The 22,332-nt window shown below is 41.9% G+C and overlaps 2 protein-coding genes across 2 annotated transcripts in view; both read right to left on the reverse strand.

Moving 5' to 3' along the window:
* Positions 1–454: 454 nt before the first annotated feature.
* LOC132881495 (junctional adhesion molecule-like) overlaps positions 455–22,332 on the reverse strand; it is a 160,126-nt gene continuing 138,248 nt past the window's right edge. The window contains exon 10 of the mRNA XM_060914003.1: positions 455–471. The gene's annotated coding sequence lies outside the window, so the exon portion shown is untranslated. The remainder of the gene's footprint in view (positions 472–22,332) is intronic.
* Positions 765–19,516, reverse strand: LOC132869193 (junctional adhesion molecule-like). The gene is made up of 4 exons (XM_060902530.1): positions 19,125–19,516; positions 16,309–16,316; positions 13,462–13,770; positions 765–1,102 (listed from the first exon to the last, which is right to left on the reverse strand). Exons 1-4 carry the CDS (start codon positions 19,514–19,516, stop codon positions 771–773), a joined length of 1,041 nt encoding a protein of 346 aa, XP_060758513.1. The 3' UTR covers positions 765–770.

The raw sequence follows: 22,332 nt of genomic DNA on the forward strand, positions 1-22,332 counted from the left end.
ATATTTCAAACTATGACCCATATATGATAAATCCATGTTGGGTTTCTCTCATCACGGCATGGTAAAAAATATCTCCAGAGATGATCCAGATTCTTTCAACAAAAAAAATAAAATAAAATCTCCAGATTATTGGGGTTTTGGCACAGTGCCACATAATAATAAAAATGCAGCTGAGCTGACGCCTGCATGTACACTAACCTGATCCTTCTGCTTTCTCTTCCAGTCTGGACGTTCTTCAGTCATCCTGTTCTCTCCACATCTTCCTCCTAAAGAGAAAAGACCTTTAGTTTTCCTTATCCAGAGTGACTTACAGAAGTGCTGCTGGTTTGATAGCTTCTGGTTCGAAAGGTTTTCAGTTAATCAATCTCAAAGTGTGTGTGTGCGCGCGTGCGTGTGTACCTCTACGTCTCCAACAAATAAATGTCACTACACCAGGTATCACCAACAATAAAACTGCCAGAATGCCAAAAACTGTCATAAAACACAACAAAGTTAATAAACGTAATAGGGATGTGGTGGTTTTTTTTACCTTTTCATTATTGAATAAAATGAAAAGTTTTGGCACCTATAGGGAGGCTGCTGTGTGTTTGCGGTTTATCTTGTTCCAGTGTTGTTGGTTCTGATGGAGGTGTTGTGTCTGTTTTGCTTGAGTGTGTTGAAGTTTCTCTTCTTCTGACTGAAAAGAACGATAAAACTTAAACAGGAATTAGTTTTAATATCACTGTGAGTAATATGGCCCATGACACTGGAGTAAAGCATGCTCACGGTCATTAATGAACAAATGTACCTTTAACAGATAGTCTGAAATATCTGTGATCAGTCTGTGCAGAACATCTGTACTCTCCCTGATCCTCTTCAGTCAGGTCTGGTATGAGTAGAGAGAGGTTTCCTGGAGGGTTTTTACTGACCAGTTTGACTCTGTTCCTGTGATGTCCAGTCTGTTCAGGGTAAATTTCCTGATAATTTGTTCCAGATTCTCTTCTAAACGCCCATTTTACAGACTTTGGTTTGTCCTGTAGGTCAGTGCAGACGCAGGGCAGAACTACAGACTCTCCTGTGAACCCAGTCACCGCCTCTAACCCTGCCTTCACCAGCTCACAGCCTGTAAACATCACATTTACAGTTAATAACAGAAGCACAGCAATTATTAATATTCCCTGCTTGTAAATCACAACATTTTTAAAAAGATGTACAAAAATTTGATTTTCACAATGTATAAGGATGAAGGGGATTAATCATAACTGGCTGTTTACTGTGTATTTTTTTATATTTTTTATTTTATTTTTTTTATTTATTTTATATAGGTATTTTTCTTTCTCGAGAATTTCCCATAACATTCTGGCACAAATCCTGCCTCAACATATTGGTAGGCATCTGTACTTTTGTAAACCTTTAGCATCTCTAGTGTATTTAGAAATCCCAAATACTGAATAGTTCAGGATGTTGTAGTGTCCCAAATCCAGTAGCTAGTTTGCTGAACACATTTCAAGTGGAATAAATAGATTTGTGGGAAAATTAAGAAGCTTTAAATTTTTGTCACGTGTAAACTCAAGCGCAGTGAAATTCCTCCTTTGCATTTAAACCATCTGGAGCTGTGCACGTGCGCAGACACACACACACAGACAGCAAGAGCACACCCACGAGACAGAGTACAGTGAGCAGAATAAATAAATACATTTGTGGGTAAATTAAATGGATCTGTGATGCCTGCATCTTTCAGCTTTTCGAACTGCTGATAAAATATACATTTTTAATTGGCATGATGTTTTCTGTGCATCGCCATCTTGGTGTGACGCAGGGCCATTCCATAGTTATGCTAATTAGTTAAAGCTACTCGCGTTCGCCTACTTCCTTAGGGACATACTGCTTACCTCAAAAGGTTGGAACACGGACCCAAAATGGGGAAAAGCACATCAAAATGATCACGTCTCATCTGCATCATATTGTTCTTGCGAGACATAGCAAAATGCCATGCAGAATAACAAATTTTGAAAATTTCAGATGACTTTGCAGTCAGCACCTTTAAGATACTTCACCTGGCATACAAACAATAAAATAGTTATTATCATCTGTGTTTATGGCATGCACCTCATCTTATAAAGGCAAGGTTACTGAAGGGACATCGTCTTAGGGCTACATGACACCTACATAAACCCTTCATTACAAATTAACTGAACCTAAAGACGTGTTTAAAAAGACTTTCTAAAGTATCAGCTGATGTACAGACTGTTTATTAATGTTAAGTTACTATCACACCGAGTCTAGTGACAGATTTCTGTAGACATTAAATGATGTTATGATGGACAGTGACAACTACTGAAGCCTTTTTTAATGTTTATTTCGGCTTTTGTCAGGCGTCATGTCGCTCTATAAGCACGACAGTGTTACAAATAAAATAGTTTAGACTGAGAAATGTGTCAAATCCAATCTGATAGCATTCCAAAGTTCAGCTCAGTCTGATATCCATCATCACTATTTACTGCCATTTATAACTTGATACTGATGCGTCACAACATGAGATTATTTATTTCCCCTTTTGTGATGGTAAACGGAGGAGACATTTTTGTTACATCTTTTTTGTGACCAAATGTTAATTTGAACAAGAACACGAGTTACAACCGAAAACAACTCGTTAATTGGACAATAGACAATACAAGAATTGACAGTAACAAATTATTATTATTATTATTATAACTAGTAATTAACAACTTTGCATGTAAATAAAGTGCAAACAAACGAAACCAAAAGGACATGAGTGGGGGGGCAGCACCCCCTCCCACCCCAGCACTACACTCATTAGGTACGCTCACTCGAGTCTACTGGCATCCTATAGATTTTACGGTATATCTCTAACACACACACACACACACACACAGGGGAAACAAGGAGATTACGAGTCTCACAAAAAGGCATCAAGTAAGGGAAGTGTTCATCCTCCAAGTTCTTTCAGCGACTCAGCTACTGTGTGCCAGTTGTTTATGGTAGCCTCACTAGCGCCATTAACTCTAGCAGTTGACAGTTCTAAATAAATTACATCCAGGAAAGTATGGGCCCAGTGTCTGATGGTGAGAGAATGGGGAGGTTTCCATCGCAACGCAATCAACTTCTTGGCAGCCGTCAGGCCGGCTAGAACAACGCGCTTTTTAAGATTTGTAATATTCATCTCTGACAGATCGTTTAGCAGAAGGACAAGTATAGTCACTGGTATGGTCACTGATACCAAGTCAGATAACTTAGCTGCCATTTTAGACCAGAACTGTGAGACAGGAGGGCAATTCCACATCATATGCAAAAAAGTGCCAGAGGCTTTCATAGAACATAGACTACACAAGGGATCAGTTATCAACTTCATACAATGGAGCTTGCGAGGGGTTAAATATGTTCTGTGTATATAGTTAAAGTGGATCTGCTGGTGGTCTGGGTTGCGGGAAGCCTCCCTAATATTGGCCCAGACCTGTGACCATTCAAAATCAGAATCAAGATTGGGGCAGTCACGCCTCCACATTCTGTCAAGTGGTCATTCATTATAAGAGGCCTCCAGGAAGAAGTGATATAATGCAGAGAGCGTACCTCTATTTTTAGTTTGTGTGATGAGTAACTTGTATAGTGGGTGGACTGGTAAAGATTGTTGCCCCGGGGCACCATGTGCCAGTAGAGATTATCTAAGCTGCAAATAGAAAAAGAACGAGCATACAGGCACATTATACCTGTCTCTAATATCTTGAAAGGTACACAGCCCAGAGTCACTGTAGGCACGCTCGCTACAGTGTTGAGACTAACCGCTATTGTCTGAGAACAGCCTGTTCAAATTAGTTTCGGCCGAACTTTTGAACGACCCGCTAGGTTTCAGTGATATAGTGGTTTTGATTCTAAACCTTTGCAAAGTTTAACTACAGTTAAGTAGTTTTCCACGCTAAGAGGCATTTGCAGACAGCTTCGCTCCTCTCAGCCTTTTTCTCGTCGACGCATCACCGGAGGTTTCTCCCAAAGCACCGTGGACCAGCTAGGCCTCCATCTCCCTGCTTCGTTTAGCCGCGGTTGGACGCAACTCGCCGCTAACCTCCTCTCCTCGGACCGCGACCCTCAGCGCGGACATCGGAGAACGAACTTCCATCGCATTGAGTAGGCACTTGGGCAAATTTTAGTAATTTGTAGCTTATTCAGATGGTTGTTAGGGTCATGTTTAAGCTTTGAGCTGTTTAGCATACCCGCTCAGACACGGAAGGTGTCTTTTATTGTTTGTTTTGGTTCTGTTTTTCTTTGAACTTGTTAAACGGGGTATCTTGCATGTTTATGTCTTTCCTTAACTCCATTGCTAGCTTCCCTATCTGATTAGCAGCGCAGCGACAAGTTTGTTATTTTAAGCCCCGAGGCTGGACCGCTACAAGGCCTAGTCCTCTCCATCCAACACCTATTACTCTTCCCCTCTCTCTATCTCTCTCTCTCTATCTCTCTCCCTCGCGTTGAGTTCTTTGCCTAGATAGTCTGTTGGAAATTGTTGTTAAGCACAGTGTTTGGATCCAGCTGTAACGTGGCCAGATTCTCATTAGCAATTCATTGCTAGCTACCTCAGGGTGATACGCTAGCTGGTAGGCTTGTGTTCTCGACTAGGCCTGCAGGCGCCATATTCCCCGACGCCATTTTGGTACCTCCCTCATTGAGCTACCTGTGATACGTCACCTAGTTTACGACATCTAGGCATTGACCGCCATTTTGCTTAAGCATTGCTAGAGTGGCTAGTCGTTAGCATCTGCCCACAGATACACACACACACACACCTACACACACGCACGCATCGGCTTTCCCTAGTCTCACACACACACACACACACACACACAAGGGATTCTCTTTTCCTATCTCTCTCTTTCTCTCTCTCTCCCCCTGTCTCCTGCCCCAAACCTATGGCCCAGGTGTAATTGTTCCATTGTTGTGCCTTGTTATTACCTTTGCCCGACATTGAATGTATTTTGTGAGATTCTTATTAGTGAGTAGTAGACAAATAAAAGCTAATCAAATTGAATTACATTTTACTTGTTCCTGTTGTTTATTCACAAGGTCAACTATTTAGAACTCCTTTTTCCTTCAAATTTAGCTTTTGTATACAACTGGGTTTCCCATCTAATGCAGAGCTACCATTAATCTTGAATGTAACCATTCACGGTGAATATTAAGATTAATAATTTAAGATTTTATGAGACTGATCTTTAATTATAAATTGATTAACTAAATTATCAATTATTACATAATTTATAATTTAATTAATCCCAATTCCACCTCTAGTCACCATAAACATCGTCTAAAGTGGGAATATGACTATTACTCCAGGCAGAACATGAAATAGGTCTTCCTCCAATCAAAAGGCCTCGGTTGGTAAAGATCGGTGTAAGTGTATGCCACTTGCAGGAGATCTTGCATTGAAGTTCAGCCGCACGCCATGTCTGAATAAGTTGTGAAACTATTGAGCCAAAATGCAACCGACATTGCTTATTGGATATATTAGCAAAGAGAACCTCCTGCAAGTTCCAGGGTCTCACACAATTTTCCTCTCGCCTACGCCAGGAAACTGATGCATTAGAGTCACACCATACAAGTAATGACCTAAGCACGAATGACCAGAAATAAAACTTACAGTTAGGTACCGAGAAGCCACCACTGGCCACTCCTCTTCATATAGTTGACAGTTTGAGGTACGGACGCGTCCTGTTCCAGATAAACCGTGAAATACTAGAATGTAATTTGTTCCAATAATTGACAGGAGGGGAGAGGGGGATCATTAAACTGATAAAATTTATTCTGAGCAAAATATTAATTTTGACTACAGAGATACGAGCTCAGAGAGAGTTGGGGAGACTAATCCACCTGTCCAAGTCTGCTTTAATTTTATTCATTGTGTCTGAGTAGTTGTGTGTTACAGTGCGATTCAAGGATGGGAAGATTTGTATCCCGAGATATTTAAAGTCCTGGACAACTGGAAGACCAGCTGCAAATTGCAACCTCCTAGCCGAATCATTAAGAGGAAGTAATGAGGACTTGGTCCAGTTGATCTTAAAACCAGAGAGACAACTAAATTCTTCACAAATGGACAGCAAGTTAGGTATAGATTGTAGTGGATTCTCCATAAAGACCAAAATGTCATCGGCATATCAAGACAAGTGGAGATAAGTGTCGCAAACTGAAATAGGATGCACATTGGAAGACTGACGAATCAGCTGAGCAAGTGGCTCAAAAGAAAGTGCAAAAAGTGCTGGACTCAGGGGACAGCCCTGTCGGGATGATCTAGTGACTGGAAAGAGTGCAGAGGCTAGTTGGCCAGTGAGTACCAGGGCTGAGGGATTTAAGTACAGAACCTTAATCATATGAATAAAGTTTCCACCAAAACCCATTTTTTCTATTACCACCCACAGAAAGGACCACTCCAGCCCGTCAAAGGCTTTCATAGTGTCAAGGGATAGAACTGCAGCTGGGGCTGTTTTGTCTCCTGCAGCATTATATCGTTGCCGTCAGGTCAAAACCTGCTATGTGACATTTTTGCTTTTTTCCAGGAGACGTACAAAACTGAATAAAACTCTGAAATAAGCTGAGAAGCCAGTAAAAGTTTACTTGTTCTATTATTAGCTTGGTCAGTTAAATATCCATCAAAATAGCTAATTGCAGCATTATATTAACGTAAATTGCAAAAGAGAACCCAATTTGACCCAAATTGTCACATAGCAGGTTTTGAACTGACAGCGACGATATGGAGGAGTCGTCTGACATCGTCCGCAGCTAGCCTAGACTTTATAAATCCAGTTTGATCGCAGCTGACTAATGTCGGCATGTGATTCTGAATGCGTTGAGCCAGCACATTTGCATATATTTTAAGATCTGCAGCAAGATCAACAGAGTGGTCTAGAACTACTGCAGTCTACAGGATCCTTGTCTTTCTTTAAGAGTAAAGATATCAGGGCTATATTGACGTCTCTTGAAAAACTGCCTTGTCTATAGATGTCATCATGTCTAGAAGTAGTGGGCCTAGCTTGTCCCAGAATTCCACGTATACTTCGGGTGGTATTCCATCAAACCCTGGTGATTTATTTCTTTGCATGACGAGAGCCGCTGACTTAAGCTCTTCCAGCGATATGGGTGCGTTAAGTTGCAAAGAATCAGTTGCTGCCATCTGTGGTAGATCTAGCTGGTCAAGGAAATTGTGACACCTATCTCTATCTAACTGTCTCTGATTGGTATAAATTAGAGTAAAACGTGCGAAAGGTCTCATTCACCTGCTTTAGTTGAGTTACAATTTTGCCCGCCGCGTACCTGATAGAAGGGATGTCAAAGTATTCATTTGTCCTGATTTTGGAGGCTAGAAGGTGACTGGGTCTAGACCCCTGAAAATAGTAACGCTGCTTAGACCTATGTATTAGGAATTCTGACTGTTGCTTTAAAATATTATTCATTTATTTTTTAATGATGTCACGTTGTAATTCAATCTGTTGGGAGTCGTTACTTTGTAAGGTCAAATCTATTCTGGCCAAGTCAGCTTCCAGAGTTTGTAATTTCGCTGTTCTAGCCTTACGCAAATTTGAGGTGAAGCGCGTAGCATTGCTGGGCTCATCAACCGAGTAGGGGTGTGCAAAAATATCGATACGGCGATATATCGCGATACTTTGTCTTCCGATTCAATATCGATACTCAAAATTTGAATATCGATATTTTTTCAAATAATAAATCATGTTTCAGACGGGTTGTAAATCCAGTATGACTTCTGCACCTCCGCTCCGCAAGGTGTCGCTGTGCCGCTCCCTCACTGCAAGGCACTCTTCATCTTCTCTTTTTTCCCCGGCGGTTGCAGTGAGGAAAAAAAAAAACAAGCAAGCATGGCTGTTAATGTAAACCTAGAGACGCCGCCGAACTTTAAGGCAGATGTTTGGAGGCACTTTGGATTCCAAAGGAAAGGAGAAAAAACAGTGAGCTGGACAAAGAGTACGCACTCTGCAAAACCTGTTTCGCTCCAATTAGATATTCAGGTAACACAACAAACTTGCGAACTTACTTAGCACGACACCACCCCGACATATTAGCTCAGCCGGAGCCACCGAAACCCGACCCGAAGCAAACTACACTGGACACCGCCAAAGTCCTCCCGTCTACTTCAGTGATGTGTGACTTACTGTAACTGTGAACTTAATTTTGTCATTTAAGGCCAAAGGCAAGAAGCTGCACTTTATTTTGCATTTTCAATTTCAGTGTGTGTGAGAGACACTGCATTTTGAGTATTTACTCTAAGTTCAGAAGAAACATGATTCACTGAGGTTTCAGTTCAGTTTCAGTGTGTGGACACTGACCCACACTGCACTTTGTTTCATAATTGTGCTCAGGGAGACTAAGATGCCCACTGCACTTTTCAATGTGTTTCAGATAGTGTGTTGTTCCTGCAAAATAAGCACAAGTTAAATGTTCTCAGGTTCTCAAGTTTACAAAGAACAAATTGATATTAGTGTTAGCACTGAAATGTATGTGCAGTCTGCAGTGCAAGTTTTAAGTTTTCATAAAACAATTTGATTCTGCTTGTTAAGCAGCACTGATGTGTCCATGCTTACAAAAAAGTTGATAATACTAGCACAGAAATGGGAATTTTCTGTATGTTGTAGTGAAGCAACTCTTAGTTTTGCCAGCAGTGGAATAGAGACAAATATGTCTGGCAAGAGTGTGTAGTTATGTATGTGAAATGTAATTTTACAGTGGTCAATAAATTCTGATTTTCTTCAGTGACACAGATATCGTGATGTGGTTGAAATTTCGTGCAATATATTGATTATCGCAGAATTGCTGTACCGTGATATTATCGTTATCGTGGGCAAAATATTGCCATAGTATTGTATCGTGAGGTATCTGGTGATACCCAGCCCTACAACCGAGCCCAAATTAAACTCAAAAAAAAAAAAAATCCTCTAATTGGTGCAGACACTGGCATTCATAATCATTGTTTTTTAACAAGGTGGTATTGAAACACCATCTAGTAGCACGCTTGGATAAGCAGCCCAAAGTTCCACAACAAAATACCCCATTATGGTCTGACAAAGCAATAGGCAGCAAAATGGCATCATGAATTTTCTGAAAAAGTTGAGAATGATTTCTGTCTGGGGCGGCACGGTGGTGTAGAGGTTAGCGCTGTCGCCTCACAGCAAGAAGGTCCTGGGTTCGAGCCCCGGGGCCGGCGAGGGCCTTTCTGTGTGGAGTTTGCATGTTCTCCCCGTGTCCGCGTGGGTTTCCTCCGGGTGCTCCGGTTTCCCCCACAGTCCAAAGACATGCAGGTTAGGTTAACTGGTGACTCTAAATTGACCGTAGGTGTGAATGTGAGTGTGAATGGTTGTCTGTGTCTATGTGTCAGCCCTGTGATGACCTGGTGACTTGTCCAGGGTGTACCCCGCTTTTCGCCCGTAGTCAGCTGGGATAGGCTCCAGCTTGCCTGCGACCCTGTAGAAGGATAAAGTGGCTAGAGATAATGAGATGAGATTTCTGTCTGGCCGAAAAAGAGAGTAGTCCTTCATTACTAGTCTTTTCACATGTCTATTAAACCGAGAGTCTCCGCCCGGGATCGTAGAGCTGCAGTTGCTAGCTCCTGATCCCTGGAGGTACTCATGCTAGATCGAGCGTCTGTATGCCACACTGCATTCATGTCGGCCCCCACGATGAAAGAATATTCAGATAATTATTGCATTCTCTTTGTAAGCGTGTCATAGAAAATCTTATCAAATTTGTTTGGAGTATAAGCAGAGATAATAGCTACCTTCCTCCCATACAGTTCCACCTTGGCCATTACTATCCTTCCTGCAGTGTCCGCCCATATATCCAGCACCTTAATTTTGAGATCACATTTACATACGACAGCCACTCCTTTATTTTTTGATTCAGCTGAAGAGGAAGCAGTTCTGTGGTAAAACCTGTTCGCCATGCGACCCGAGTCTCTGCTTAACAGGTGTGTCTCCTGTAGAAGAGCCAGGTCAATTTTCCAGCGACGCATAAAAGTAAGGACACTGGTCCTCTTATGTGGTGTATTTAACCTGTCACAATTCTAAACCAAAATCACCCATTATTGCGTGGCGGTCGGAAAGTAATCCACCATATACCTAATGATAAAATATAGTGCCAGCAGCTGTGGCAAACCGACTCGCCGATATGAACACAAAATGAACAAACCGAACCGAGCCGCCATTTTGAATCCTCATTCACGGCTGTAATGCAAATTGCTTTCTCTTCGGTTTACAAGTGCACTTCCATGGCAGGAAAACAACTACATTTTGCCGCCTATGTAGTCCCCTATTTATACAAATAGGAGTCATTCAGGATTCAGCCATGTTTTTGCTCGGCGTTAGCAAGTTAGGTTTTTAGCTTTCTCCTGAAATGTTTTATTTTATGTCTTCTTCCTCAGGGCAGTAAAACTCGCTTTCGCTGTGAACACTGTCGTTATCGCTATCCATGCTGTAAAATTAATGCTATTCTCCTGAGAAATGCAAAAATAAATGTTGACAAAAATGCTGCTATGTTTGTTGTTGTTGTGAACGAGCGAGTCGCCAGAAGACCGTAACCAGCCAATCAGAGCGCAGGATTTGGACTGCGAAAAAAATAAAAATAATTCTGGACCAAAAGGATTGTAACATAACTGCTAATGCAGGCCAGGCTAAAGTCAGCCACTTCTCTCTAATCATAATCAGAAGAACAAAGAAAAAAACCCTATCAAACACATTATATTAACAAACCAGTGCTGTGAGACTCCGGCTGATGTTCAACAGTGTAATCTGGGCACCGTGTAGAACAGACATGGGCAACTGGCGGCCCGTAGATCATTTATTAAGTATCAGGAAAAAAAATTAACCGCTGCCTTTTTTTTTTACAGTTGTAATCACACTGTTGACCGATAGAGGGCGCTTTCTTTAGCTCGCGGTGCTAAAGGAAGCACGTCATTACGTCGCTGTATACGTCAGTTACGTCTCTACGTTTGCATAAACCTTGGCGCGAATATCGAAGCAAAAACAACACGGAAGAAGCAGCAGCAGCAACAACCACAATAAATAATAATAATGGATGACTTCGCGTTTGTACAGCTGCTGCTTCTCGACGCTTAAAAATGGCGATCTTTCGCGGTCTTAACAACTCCGCCCCCCCTGCTGACGTAAGCGGTTCTTTCCTCTGGCCCAGCAGAGAGTTGGTGCTAGCCTGGAACCGGTTTTTCTGGCCCCAGATCCAGTTCTTTGTCAGTGGAAACAGAAAACCCGGTTCCAAACTAAGCACTGGCCCCGAACCAGCCCTGGAACTGCTTTGGTGGAAAAGGGGCAACAGAGGTTTTGCAGGGCTCCTCCAGGTGAGTAGCCTCATATTAACTGTGAGCTGTAGGCCTGAGTTTGACATGGCAGGACAAAAATATTTTTTTAACATGCCATGCATTTTAGCTCTCCAGGAAGCCTTCTGCGCGAAGACACTGAACTTTAGCCACGTTATGGATTTAGTGACCAAAGTAACAAAATCTCATCAGAGGGGGGAACAGGTCTCTTTGTCACAGGAGGTTCATTGCCTTTTTGGATGAAGTGGACGCCGCGTATGGGGATTTACAAATGCACGCTGAGATCAGATGGATGAGTTGAGGGAAGTGTCTGGAGCGTTTTTTTGCGCTGCGCTCTGAACTACCAGTGTTCTTGGAGAACAGTATTAGTGGTGATACAAGCACCTACTGCAGAAAACTCAAAGACACACAGTTTATTTGCGACATGGCCTTTCTGACAGACATCACCTCACATCTCAACCACCTTAACACACACTTGCAGGGGAGAGACCAAACTGTTTGCGATCTGTATGCACACATAACCGCATTCCAGCGTAAACTTGACCTGTTCATAGAAGGATTTTCTTCCCATCGTCCAAATTTGGCACACTTTCCCGCTTGTGAGGAGATACGAAAAGATAACCCCAGGTGCGAGAAACTGCTTCAGAAGTATAGGGCCGACATCGAAAAATTGCAGGAGCAGTTTAACAATCGTTTCCAAGATTTTCATGTGATGAAACCACGAATTACGCTATTCACAGACCCCGTCTCTGCTGCTGTCAGCGAGCATCCATCAGAACTGCAGCTCGAACTCTGCGAGTTGCAGTCAGATCCGTATTTTCAAGCAAAGCGCAATGAGAGGGAAATTTCATTTTGGAGACTGCTACCAGAGGCACGTTTTCCACTCCTCAGAGATTTTGCTCTGTCAATGGCCAGCGTGTTTGGGAGCACTTACATTTGTGAGAGCAGCTTTTCAACAATGAAGCACATCGAGTCAAAAGAGAGGAACAGATTCACGGATGATACTCTTTTTCATTTGATGCGGATTGGATGCACAAAGATTGACATTGATATCCAGTCTATTGTGCGCCAGCAGGCAAAACCACAAGTATCTCATTAAGTTGCACTTAATGTTGGGCCGCTGTTTTTTTTAGTTTTGTGCCTCATTGAATGTGAGCCCTTTGCACTTTGTTTCTTTTAAAACAAACTTGTGTTTGTCGTTTAACAAGACGAGCATTATATTAAAAATGCATTTCAGTGTGGAAAATATTAAATAAATTTATGTTGGTTCAATAAACATACAGACATAAGAATATACAAATATTTTGTTCTTATTTAAAATTCTTTTGTAACTTCTCTCATATCTGATTAGTTGAAGGTCATGTGGCCCTCTGATGGTGGTGATGAAAAATTGTGGCCCTCTTTATCATGCAAGTTGCCCATCCCTGGTGTAGAATAATTCAGTTTCAAAGAGCCGGAGTTCGCCGACAGCTTCGCCCGATTGTTCGGGCACCGAGTCGTCATTCCCGGCCGCAGGTGGAGCTCGCGATGCCGGGAGGGATCTGATGAAATCCTCGGCCTTATCCGGGCGCTGGAAAACCTCCGCTTTGCCGGCAGCTTTGCCTTTCAGCGTGGCGGGGTAGAGCAGGAAGAACTCCGCTCCTTTTGCTCGGGCCATATTCATAGCTTGGGAGAAAGCTGAGCGCCGCTTGATGGTGAAGCCGCTGTAGTCGGGTGAAAAGCGACCCGTCCGTCCGTTCACTATGAGCGGGGATTTCTTGGCGGTGCGAGGAATCAGCTGGCGCGTTGTGTAGCGGAGCGGATTAAAGATTAGGGTGCGAGGAGCGGATTTGATTCTCTTGTTGTTATCCCTCTTGTCTTTACAGCAAGGCCTGCCTCAGATTTCTTGCTCGAATCGGACATGGCGTATTTACAATCAGTAGTACCGTCAAATAAGAAAAATAATAGTTGTCACAACGGGAAATAAAAGTAAAAATGGCAACGCCGGGTTGAGCGGATTCGACCGAAGCTGCCATCTTGTCCAGCTGATCACGTGACTCCCCCACATTTTTGTTACATCTGTGACTGTAATTCATTTAAAGACAAATCAAGCCTGCTTTCACAGTGAAGATCAACTTTTATTGTGTATTTAAATGCTTTACCTTTAATATAAAGCCTGATGTCTCTGTGTTCCTGCAATCCAGTGCTGCACCTGTAGACTCCCCCATCCTCTTCTCTCAGGTCAGATAGGAGCAGAGACAGATTAGCAGGAGAAATGTTATTAAACAGCTTAAATCTGCCACGGTAGTGCTCATCATTTAACATTTCTGTCAGACGTCCTGTTCTGCTGGTCTCCCAGGTGACTTTCTGAGGTTTGGTGTTGAGGTCAGAGCAGGAGCAGGGTAACAGCACTGAACCACCTTTGTGTCGTGTGATTTCTGTCTGTTTATTATCACCAGAGAGAGCACAGCCTACAGAAACAAACACACAAAAACTCAGAATCTACTGAATACAGTATGAAGTACAGCATTTCAAACTGTCATTTTATTTAAAAAAAAATCAAAAAACAAAACTTATGCTTCAATCTATTTAATTACAAAATCTTGTTTTCCAGCTCAGTTCCTCACTACAGTGTGTGTGACATACTTTGTGATCATGTGTGTATTATTTCTTTTTAATCCCAGAGAGCCACTTGTCATTAAACAGCTGTAGTCAAACACTGTGTTACAACTAAATCTGAAACTAAAGACCACTTTAAGAAGAAACCTTTATTTTTCACATGCACACTTCAAGCACAGTGAAATTCATCCTCTGCATTTAACCCATCTGAAGCAGTGAACACACACACACTCAGAGCAGTGGGCAGCCACACCAGAGCGCCCGGGGAGCAGTCAGGGGTCAGGTACCTTGCTCAAGGGCACCTCAGCCCAAGGCTGCCCCATGTCAAACTAACTGCATGTCTTTGGATTGTGGGGGAAACCGGACCACCCAGAGGAAACCCACGCAGACACGGGGAGAACATGCAAACTCCACACAGAAAGGCCCTCGCCAGCCACTGGGTTTGAACCCGGAACCTTCTTGCTGTGAGGCAACCGTGCTAACCACTACACCACCGTGCCACCCACAGTATTACACTTGGAGAGAGTAATACTACACAATGTGCAAACTGGGAGGAAACCCACATATGGACATGAGAAGAACAAACACAGATGGGAACCTAAGCTCAGGATTGAACTGGGGACCCTGGAGTAGTGAGGAGACAATGCATCACCACATCACTCAGAGGGCCACAGCTTTCCCCTTTTATATTGATGGTAATGAAGTGAAAACAAGAACACCTGGGTCAGGCTGTGGAAATCAGTTGTGATTATTATTATTATTATTATTATTGCAGGGCGGCACGGTGGTGTAGTGGTTAGCGCTGTCGCCTCACAGCAAGAAGGTCCTGGGTTCGAGCCCCGTGGCCGGCGAGGGCCTTTCTGTGTGGAGTTTGCATGTTCTCCCCGTGTCCGCGTGGGTTTCCCCCACAGTCCAAAGACATGCAGGTTAGGTTAACTGGTGACTCTAAATTGACCGTAGGTGTGAATGGTTGTCTGTGTCTATGTGTCAGCCCTGTGATGACCTGGCGACTTGTCCAGGGTGTACCCCGCCTTTCGCCCATAGTCAGCTGGGATAGGCTCCAGCTTGCCTGCGACCCTGTAGAAGGATAAAGCGGCTAGAGATAATGAGATGAGATGAGATGAGATTATTATTGCAGATCTGTGGCTACCACCAGTGACTCGACCTCCCTGAGGTTTTATCCAAAATCTCAGAATAACCCCACTTCAAAACAGTCCGATGAATTGTCATCCCAATTCAGGCCATTCAATCAAATGAATGAGAGAGCTGCAGGCTTCCTCAAATGTATTTGAGAAAATAATTTATTGATTTCACTGTAGCCATAAAAGGTAAAAACAAGTTAAGAGAGCACACGGACTCCAGTATGAGGGCGCTAACAAATAGGTCTTGGAAGGCAACAGTGCAACAATGGCCTGTACACAGTTTTCATCCCACCAGATAGAAAACCAAGAAAAATTTCCCCAATCATAAACAAACTGTCTTCAGATCTTTGTGGTAACCACACAAACAATCAAATCACAACTCAAATAAAGAGCAATGCTCAAAACAAACCCAAAGAAAACTAAGAGCCCCCCTGCCCCAAGCCAATACAGAGATTTTACAGTGCTATTAGAAGATTAATTTTAAAAAATCTAAAATTAATAGAAAATTAGACAACAGCCATGAAAACAATTGGGAGCATGCCGTTCATACATACCCTCTCGACACCATTCAACCCACACAAACATGCAACATACACTCCGCTAGGGGCGGCGCTAGAAGTTTTGGGCCCTATGAAAGAATATAATATAACACCCACCCACCCCACAGGTGACAGTATTTAGTTAGAGACCCAGGCTGTAGCTAGTAGATAAACTAGTAGATAAGTATAAACTTAATGTAGACTGGCCTGGCTGTCGCAAACAGACTTCCAAATTCATCCTTATGTCTCCATCATGTACTGACTCATTATATGCAGTTAAATTTCTAGGTTGATGAATAACTATTTAATTGATAGAAAATTACTTGGTGCGCTGCAAGAAATCCACGGAGTGTTCCTTCTTTCTTTCTGTCTTTTTTTGGCTGTGCCAATTTAATAGAAAACAGAGTCAATACAATTCAGCAGTGCAGTGAGAAAAACTCTACATTCATCAACTTATTCAAGTCTTTATTTAATAACAACAAATATAAATGTGAACAATGGCAAAACAGCGAAACATACAAAGAGTTCAAATGGTAGAGAATAAAATTTTCAACCTCAAATATTTAATGTTCAACAGCCCCAAATGAGCTAGATAACCACTGTACATACTCTACATACAGTTTTAAAGTCACTTTTGAGCTTTGTTGTGCAACAGAGCGGAACATTTTTGAACACAATAATGAATTTTACATCAACAAATTGGTCATACCATGCTCCCTGCAAATGCACATATCAAAAACAGAAAAAGGGGATTTCTTTCACATGCCTGTTAAGGTATTCTTAATTTCAACATGGTTCTATTTTATATACAGAGATTATGTTTCTCACCAAGCATCCATCCATCTGTTATCCGTAACCGCTTATCCTGTGCAGGGTCGAAGACAAGCTGGAGCCTACCCCAGCTGACTATGGGCAAGAGGTGGGGTACACCCTGGACAAGTCACCAGGTCATCACAGGGCATCACCAAGAATTCAAATGCCAAAAGACAAATGCTGAACCTTCTTGGTAGCAAAATTGTTGATCAAATCTTCTCCTGAGCCATTGTTGATTTCAGATAGCTCTTGATCAGTTTCAGCTTACTAAATACCCTTTCCCCATCAGCAACAGTAACTGGGAGTGTGCAAAAATATCCTAAGGGCAATGCAAATGTCTCCAAAATGCTCTGGATTTGCAGTTTGTAAATTGCATTTAGGAGAGCAAGGCAGGTGCAGTCAGAGGGGAAAGTGGCAGAAAATATTGAATTAAGATGCCTGATTTCACTCTCAGACTGAGGTGTGAGGTCAATTGTGTACTTAATTATCAGTGGCTGACACACAGAAGCAATAGTACTGTGACTTAACTGCCCAACTTTTAGTATGGCTGCAAATTCTTCAATAATATTTGCTATGGTTTGGAACCGAGTATCCAAGTCACTTATTATCTGGTCCATGGCAGTCAAAAAAAAAAACAGTGTTTCAAAATGTTGTTTCTGCACTGTCTTCCTGACCTGTTTCTTCTGAGGTCTCATCATGGAACCTCTTCCTCTTCTTCTAACGGCTGAGTTCTTTTCTAAATTGAGGTGGAACCCTCGTTTGATGAGCAATCAATTATAACTCATAGAGGAAAGAATCTCATCCATTTCTAAGAGCCTGCATCTCATCTTTGAGTGCATTTACATTAACTGCCTCCACCTCAAGTGATATTTTCCCTGACTTGAGTATCACATTTCAGTCATCAGTACACTGCAATACTTTCATCCAAATGGTGAGAAGTCCAATGGCAACAAACAACAAAGTACTTCTTCAGACCAACAGCTTCAGCCTCACTTGTGAGACTGCATGAGCTGAGTATGGAAACAAGGGCCTCCATGACATCAGGTAATGCCCAGGTCAGACGGCAGGCTGCAACTAGTTTTCAGCTACTTTTATCTACCTGCGATAAATAAAAAATCGATGCATGATGAAGCAGATAATGGCAGAGTGTTGCAGAAGGTCTTTAGTAGAGGCAAGTGGATCATGATCTGTTCGCTTTTTAGCTGTGATCTGCTTTCAATCAGTGCAACTAGCAGGTTGATGCATGTAGAGACAGGCCGTCGTGCAACACTTGAGCGACCAATCGCAGGTTAAAGCAGCTAGTGGCAGCTAGACGCAGGCTGACACAGGGGAAGACAAGTCTTTAGAGATGGCTGCGATGCATCGCAGGTAGACACAGACTGCACCTGCAAATGGTTTACAACAACATGCAAGCAGTCTTATGGCCTTTTATTTTTAAAGGTTTTCTGTGTGCTGCATCAACCTGTGTGTAGCTACATCTGCTTCCGACTGGTTGATTCAGCTTAAAAACTTTGCGTCTTGCAATACGTCTGACCACAATGGAAAGATTTGACACAAAACGCCTGCATGCGTCTTTCTGCCTTCTGACCTGGGCATAAGTGTTTTGCTACAGGTTTAACGGCATCAATCTGCGCACTCCAGTGAGTGCCAGATAGGCTATGCAGAGAGCAGCCTGTAGTATCTTTGTATATAGCCCATTGGTCTGGACTGGCACTTACAAATGTGTAAAGGCGATTAATGAAGCCAAAAAATGGTGACATTTCAACACTTGACCTTCCAGCATGCACACCAACAAGATTTAATGTGTGGGAGGCACAAGGTGAAAATGTGGCCAGATTATTTTTAATATTTGCACTTGTACTCCCTTGACTTTCCCTGACATATTTGCACCACTGTCATACCCTTGTCCCCTGCAGTTATTGATGTCTATCCCTAGGTCCTCAAGCACACACACCATCATCCCTGCTTTTTCACTTCCTGTTTTTCTGTAGAAATGTTTTAACTCAATGAATCTTCTTTATTAACTTCTTTATTAAAAGGGGTGTATTGTATGAGCACAACATTTTTCTCAGTGTGGGAAATATCTGGTGTGGCATCACAAATAATGCCATAATAGAGGTCATCCTCCCTTTCCCTAAGAATTGTTTTAAGGACTCTTTTTCCCATACAATTCAATTAACTCATTTTGGATGTCCAAGCTCAAATAATGAGTTAGTCTGCTTTCTTTTTTTTTTTTTTTGAAGTCCTCACTTTTTCTAGGTGGTCTTTCAAAAGTGGGTCATAGTGGGACAAGTGTTCTAGTGTGCCCAAGAAATTCCCACTGTGAACATCTAAGTCTTTTCTTTTGCCTCTGAAAGGTAACTTTCTTGATGCCAAGTGCAGAGTCACATGAAGTAGTCTCGGGAAGAGAGCTTTATTTCTTTCGATCTCTGACTGCATCCGTCTTTGCAGCTGATGGTCAGTACCACTTTCAGCCATAACAAAACACTGCAGGTTTTTCCATTTCAAATAGCAGTCCCTGAGTGCCTTGTTATTTTTATGATTTGGAAGTTTATCGTACATGCGGTGCCACTTAACGTCACGCATCTTGTACCTGTGGTCACTATTCAGAGTGCTGTGAGAAGGCCTTTTTAATCCATGTGAAAAACGAACACAAGGAATGCAAAAATGAGCATTTGCACTGTCACTATGAACTAACCAGTCCCTTTTTACCTTTTCTCTGCCATGCGATGCCTCAAGTAGTCTGGAAATGGCTTTCCCTCTGAATCTTTGGACATTTCTTTGTCTTCCCTTGTTGCCAACTTTCTAACAATAATTGCCCTGTCACTGACGCTTAACTTTGCTGGCCACAAGCCTGGGTCAACTGACAGCAGATCATCTGGTTCTGAAAGCAGTGTATGTGACTCAGTGCCTGAAATGTCCCTCATCTCCATCTCACATTGTTCCTTGCTCTTCACTGTTTCCTCCTCGTCATCTGTGCTGCTGTCACTACTTGCACTGTCATCCTTAACCTCTTCTTCTATTTGAATATCTCTGGCCTCCTCTCTGGCTGCATCATGACTTGAAGAGGGCCCTGGCTCTAAAGTATCCGTAACCTTAACCATAAGGTACATAATTCAGAATCTGTCATATGATTGTGCTAAAACAGTGTGTTGTGAGAACTATGTGGATGTATGACTAACACTTGGATGGAATGAGCTGCATGCTTGGTTAGTAACATTAGTTGATCATAAAGGGAAACAGATATCTGAAATAGGGGACCTTAAGTGTCAATGGCATTATCCCCTTTACAGCTTACACCTCATTTGTGAACAAGTTATTAGCATGCATCTTAACCTAGCTGGTGTACTAGCTGTATAGTGGACCTACAAATTCACTGAGCTCTTTGCAGACCAAAGTTAGATTTGTCTCATTTTCAGTGGCAATAAAGGTAACCTATTAAATATTTAAGTAAAACAACACTGCATTGTAAATTAAGCTGTGCCCACGGTGCCCCTATGTGTGTGTGAGAAGCTGTAAGTCAGGCGTAATGCAGGAGGTGAAGATGATGGTCACTGACAGAAGAACAGCAGAAAAAGGTGTGAAATTCACACAAGTCTATTTACAGACCAGAAGAGAATGACGTGACATACAAGCGAAAATAACTTCTTACACTAAGATGTGTTCTTGAAGATACACTCAATAAGATTGAGAGAGCTCTCAAAAATGTACTATAGAAACACTTCATACATACTTCAAAACCAGCTCACTCTACCAGAACACAAGCAAAGGCCCTCTCTCCCAACAAGAACGCTTGATCACTTGCAAACAATGACTTTTTGCAGGGAGTAAATCCAAAGTACAAAAAAAGAAAAAGAAACTACTGAAATTCCAAAAAATATCAATAGTATGTACATTTGTGATACATCCAGACACACACACATATCACATTATCAACAAATGCTAAAGATATCCTTTAGCTGTATAATACAGTAAAAAGTCCTGCACTGAGTTGATTCAGACGAGTATATTGTTCACACATGAACAGGAAATGCACAGTGGAAGTGGTAGATCAGTGGTTAAGGCACACTGAGCTCAGAAGGGTGCGATTTTAAAACCCACCATCACCAAGCTGACATTAACCCTTCATCTGCTGAGTTGTATCCTGCTGCTTTGGATAACTGCATCAGGTAAATATACACAAAACACAATTTTGGCTTTTAGTTTAGTTACTTTACTCATGGATCTGGGGAATATCCTGGAAACACTGGATGTAAAATATACAGAAATACACCATGGATGGCACGCGAGAAGGTTGCAGGGAAACACACACACAAATGCAAAAACACATAAAATAATGAATGGAGGCTCGTTATTTTTGGCCCTCCACCTACTCGTGTGGTTTTAGGATTTAGGAATCAAATTAATACTTTTTTTTTCCAAAATTTTGATAGTTCTTTTTTTATTGTTTGGTTAGAATTGTTTTGATCAGTTTTGTAAACAGTGTGTCAACATGTGAAAAATAAGCTGTAGACAGAGCTTTGTTGGAGGTTGTGTTTGTGCAACAAAAGAATTCATGAATTTTGAAAGCTGAGGTTCTTCAATCGTTTTCATGTCAAAGCAATAAAAAGTAATACACAGTGATGGACATTCAGTCCAAATGGACGACTGTTGTGAGGTTTGAAAATATGAACACAGTCTTGATAAATGAATGTAAGTAATAAAAAAAAAACCCTATAAATAAGGTGTAATGCAGGAAGTGAAGATGGTGGTCACTAACAGAGATACAGCAGAAAAAGGTGTGAAATTCGCACAAGTCTATTTACAGCCAAAAAGTGACATGCTTCATATGAGTTCTTATAGAAGCATTCAAGAAGACAGAGATGATGAGAGATGTAATTCAGTAAATATGGAAAAACATACAGGGTAAGTAAAATAATCTAACTGTAGAAACCTCCTTATTCATTCGCCCACCTCTCTTCATCAGGACATTTAGACTGAAGTTAATCAGGAAGAAAAAAGCTGAACAGGTCGACGTGCATGTTTACCTTGTGTATAAAGATTACTGCTGTCTTTGGAAAATTTAACAATCATACATGTTGGTCTTGAAATTCTGCATTTTCATAACATTACATAAAGCCATCGTCAAATATTTCCACTGAATGTGTTCATCTCTGTTGGCCCAATTAATATTATAACACTTTAGTAAGTAAAGCTATTGTGAATTAAAACTCTAAATGATAAACATTTGACAGTGTAGGGTTTGGTTGTTCAGGAAAAGGGCTGAACTATGGCCGACTGTAAACCCAGTCTGGACAGAAACCACATGAACTAAACACAAAGCAGATGAACTAAGAACTGGCTAATATTCTCTCTCCTTTCTGTCCTAGAAAATAGAAAATATCTTCACTCACCTGCAGCGAAGTGAAACACAACAGACAGAAGATACAAGCACTTTATCATTACTGATTCTTCTGCACACACAGTATAAGTTACGTGTTAATCTAAATGCAGGTAAACAACGAGTGTTGTTGTTTTTGTTGTTTTGTATCCAAATGAGAGTCGCAGCTTACCCATCTGTGTTCTTGCTTCTTGAAGGCTGATCTTGTGGCCGATTGTTTTGAAACAATCTGACTTTCAGTTGTTCGTTCAGTTCTCCATTCATTCGCTTCTTCCACGCATGGGTGAGATATTACTGCTGAGGCAAGCGTATCCAGTGGAGAAATCAGATGGCTAGTCCACTCTTTCTCCATTTTCTCCATACTGAGTACTCCGCGGTGGCACGGTGGTGTAGTGGTTAGTGCTGTCGCCTCACAGCAAGAGGGTCCGGGTTCGAGCCCCATGGCCAGTGAGGGCCCTTCTATGTGGAGTTTGCATGTTCTCCCCGTGTCTGCGTGGGTTTCCTCTGGGTGCTCCGGTTTCCCCCACAGTCCAAAGACAT

This window comes from Neoarius graeffei, chromosome 2 (assembly GCF_027579695.1).
Source record: "Neoarius graeffei isolate fNeoGra1 chromosome 2, fNeoGra1.pri, whole genome shotgun sequence".
NCBI lineage: Eukaryota > Metazoa > Chordata > Actinopteri > Siluriformes > Ariidae > Neoarius > Neoarius graeffei.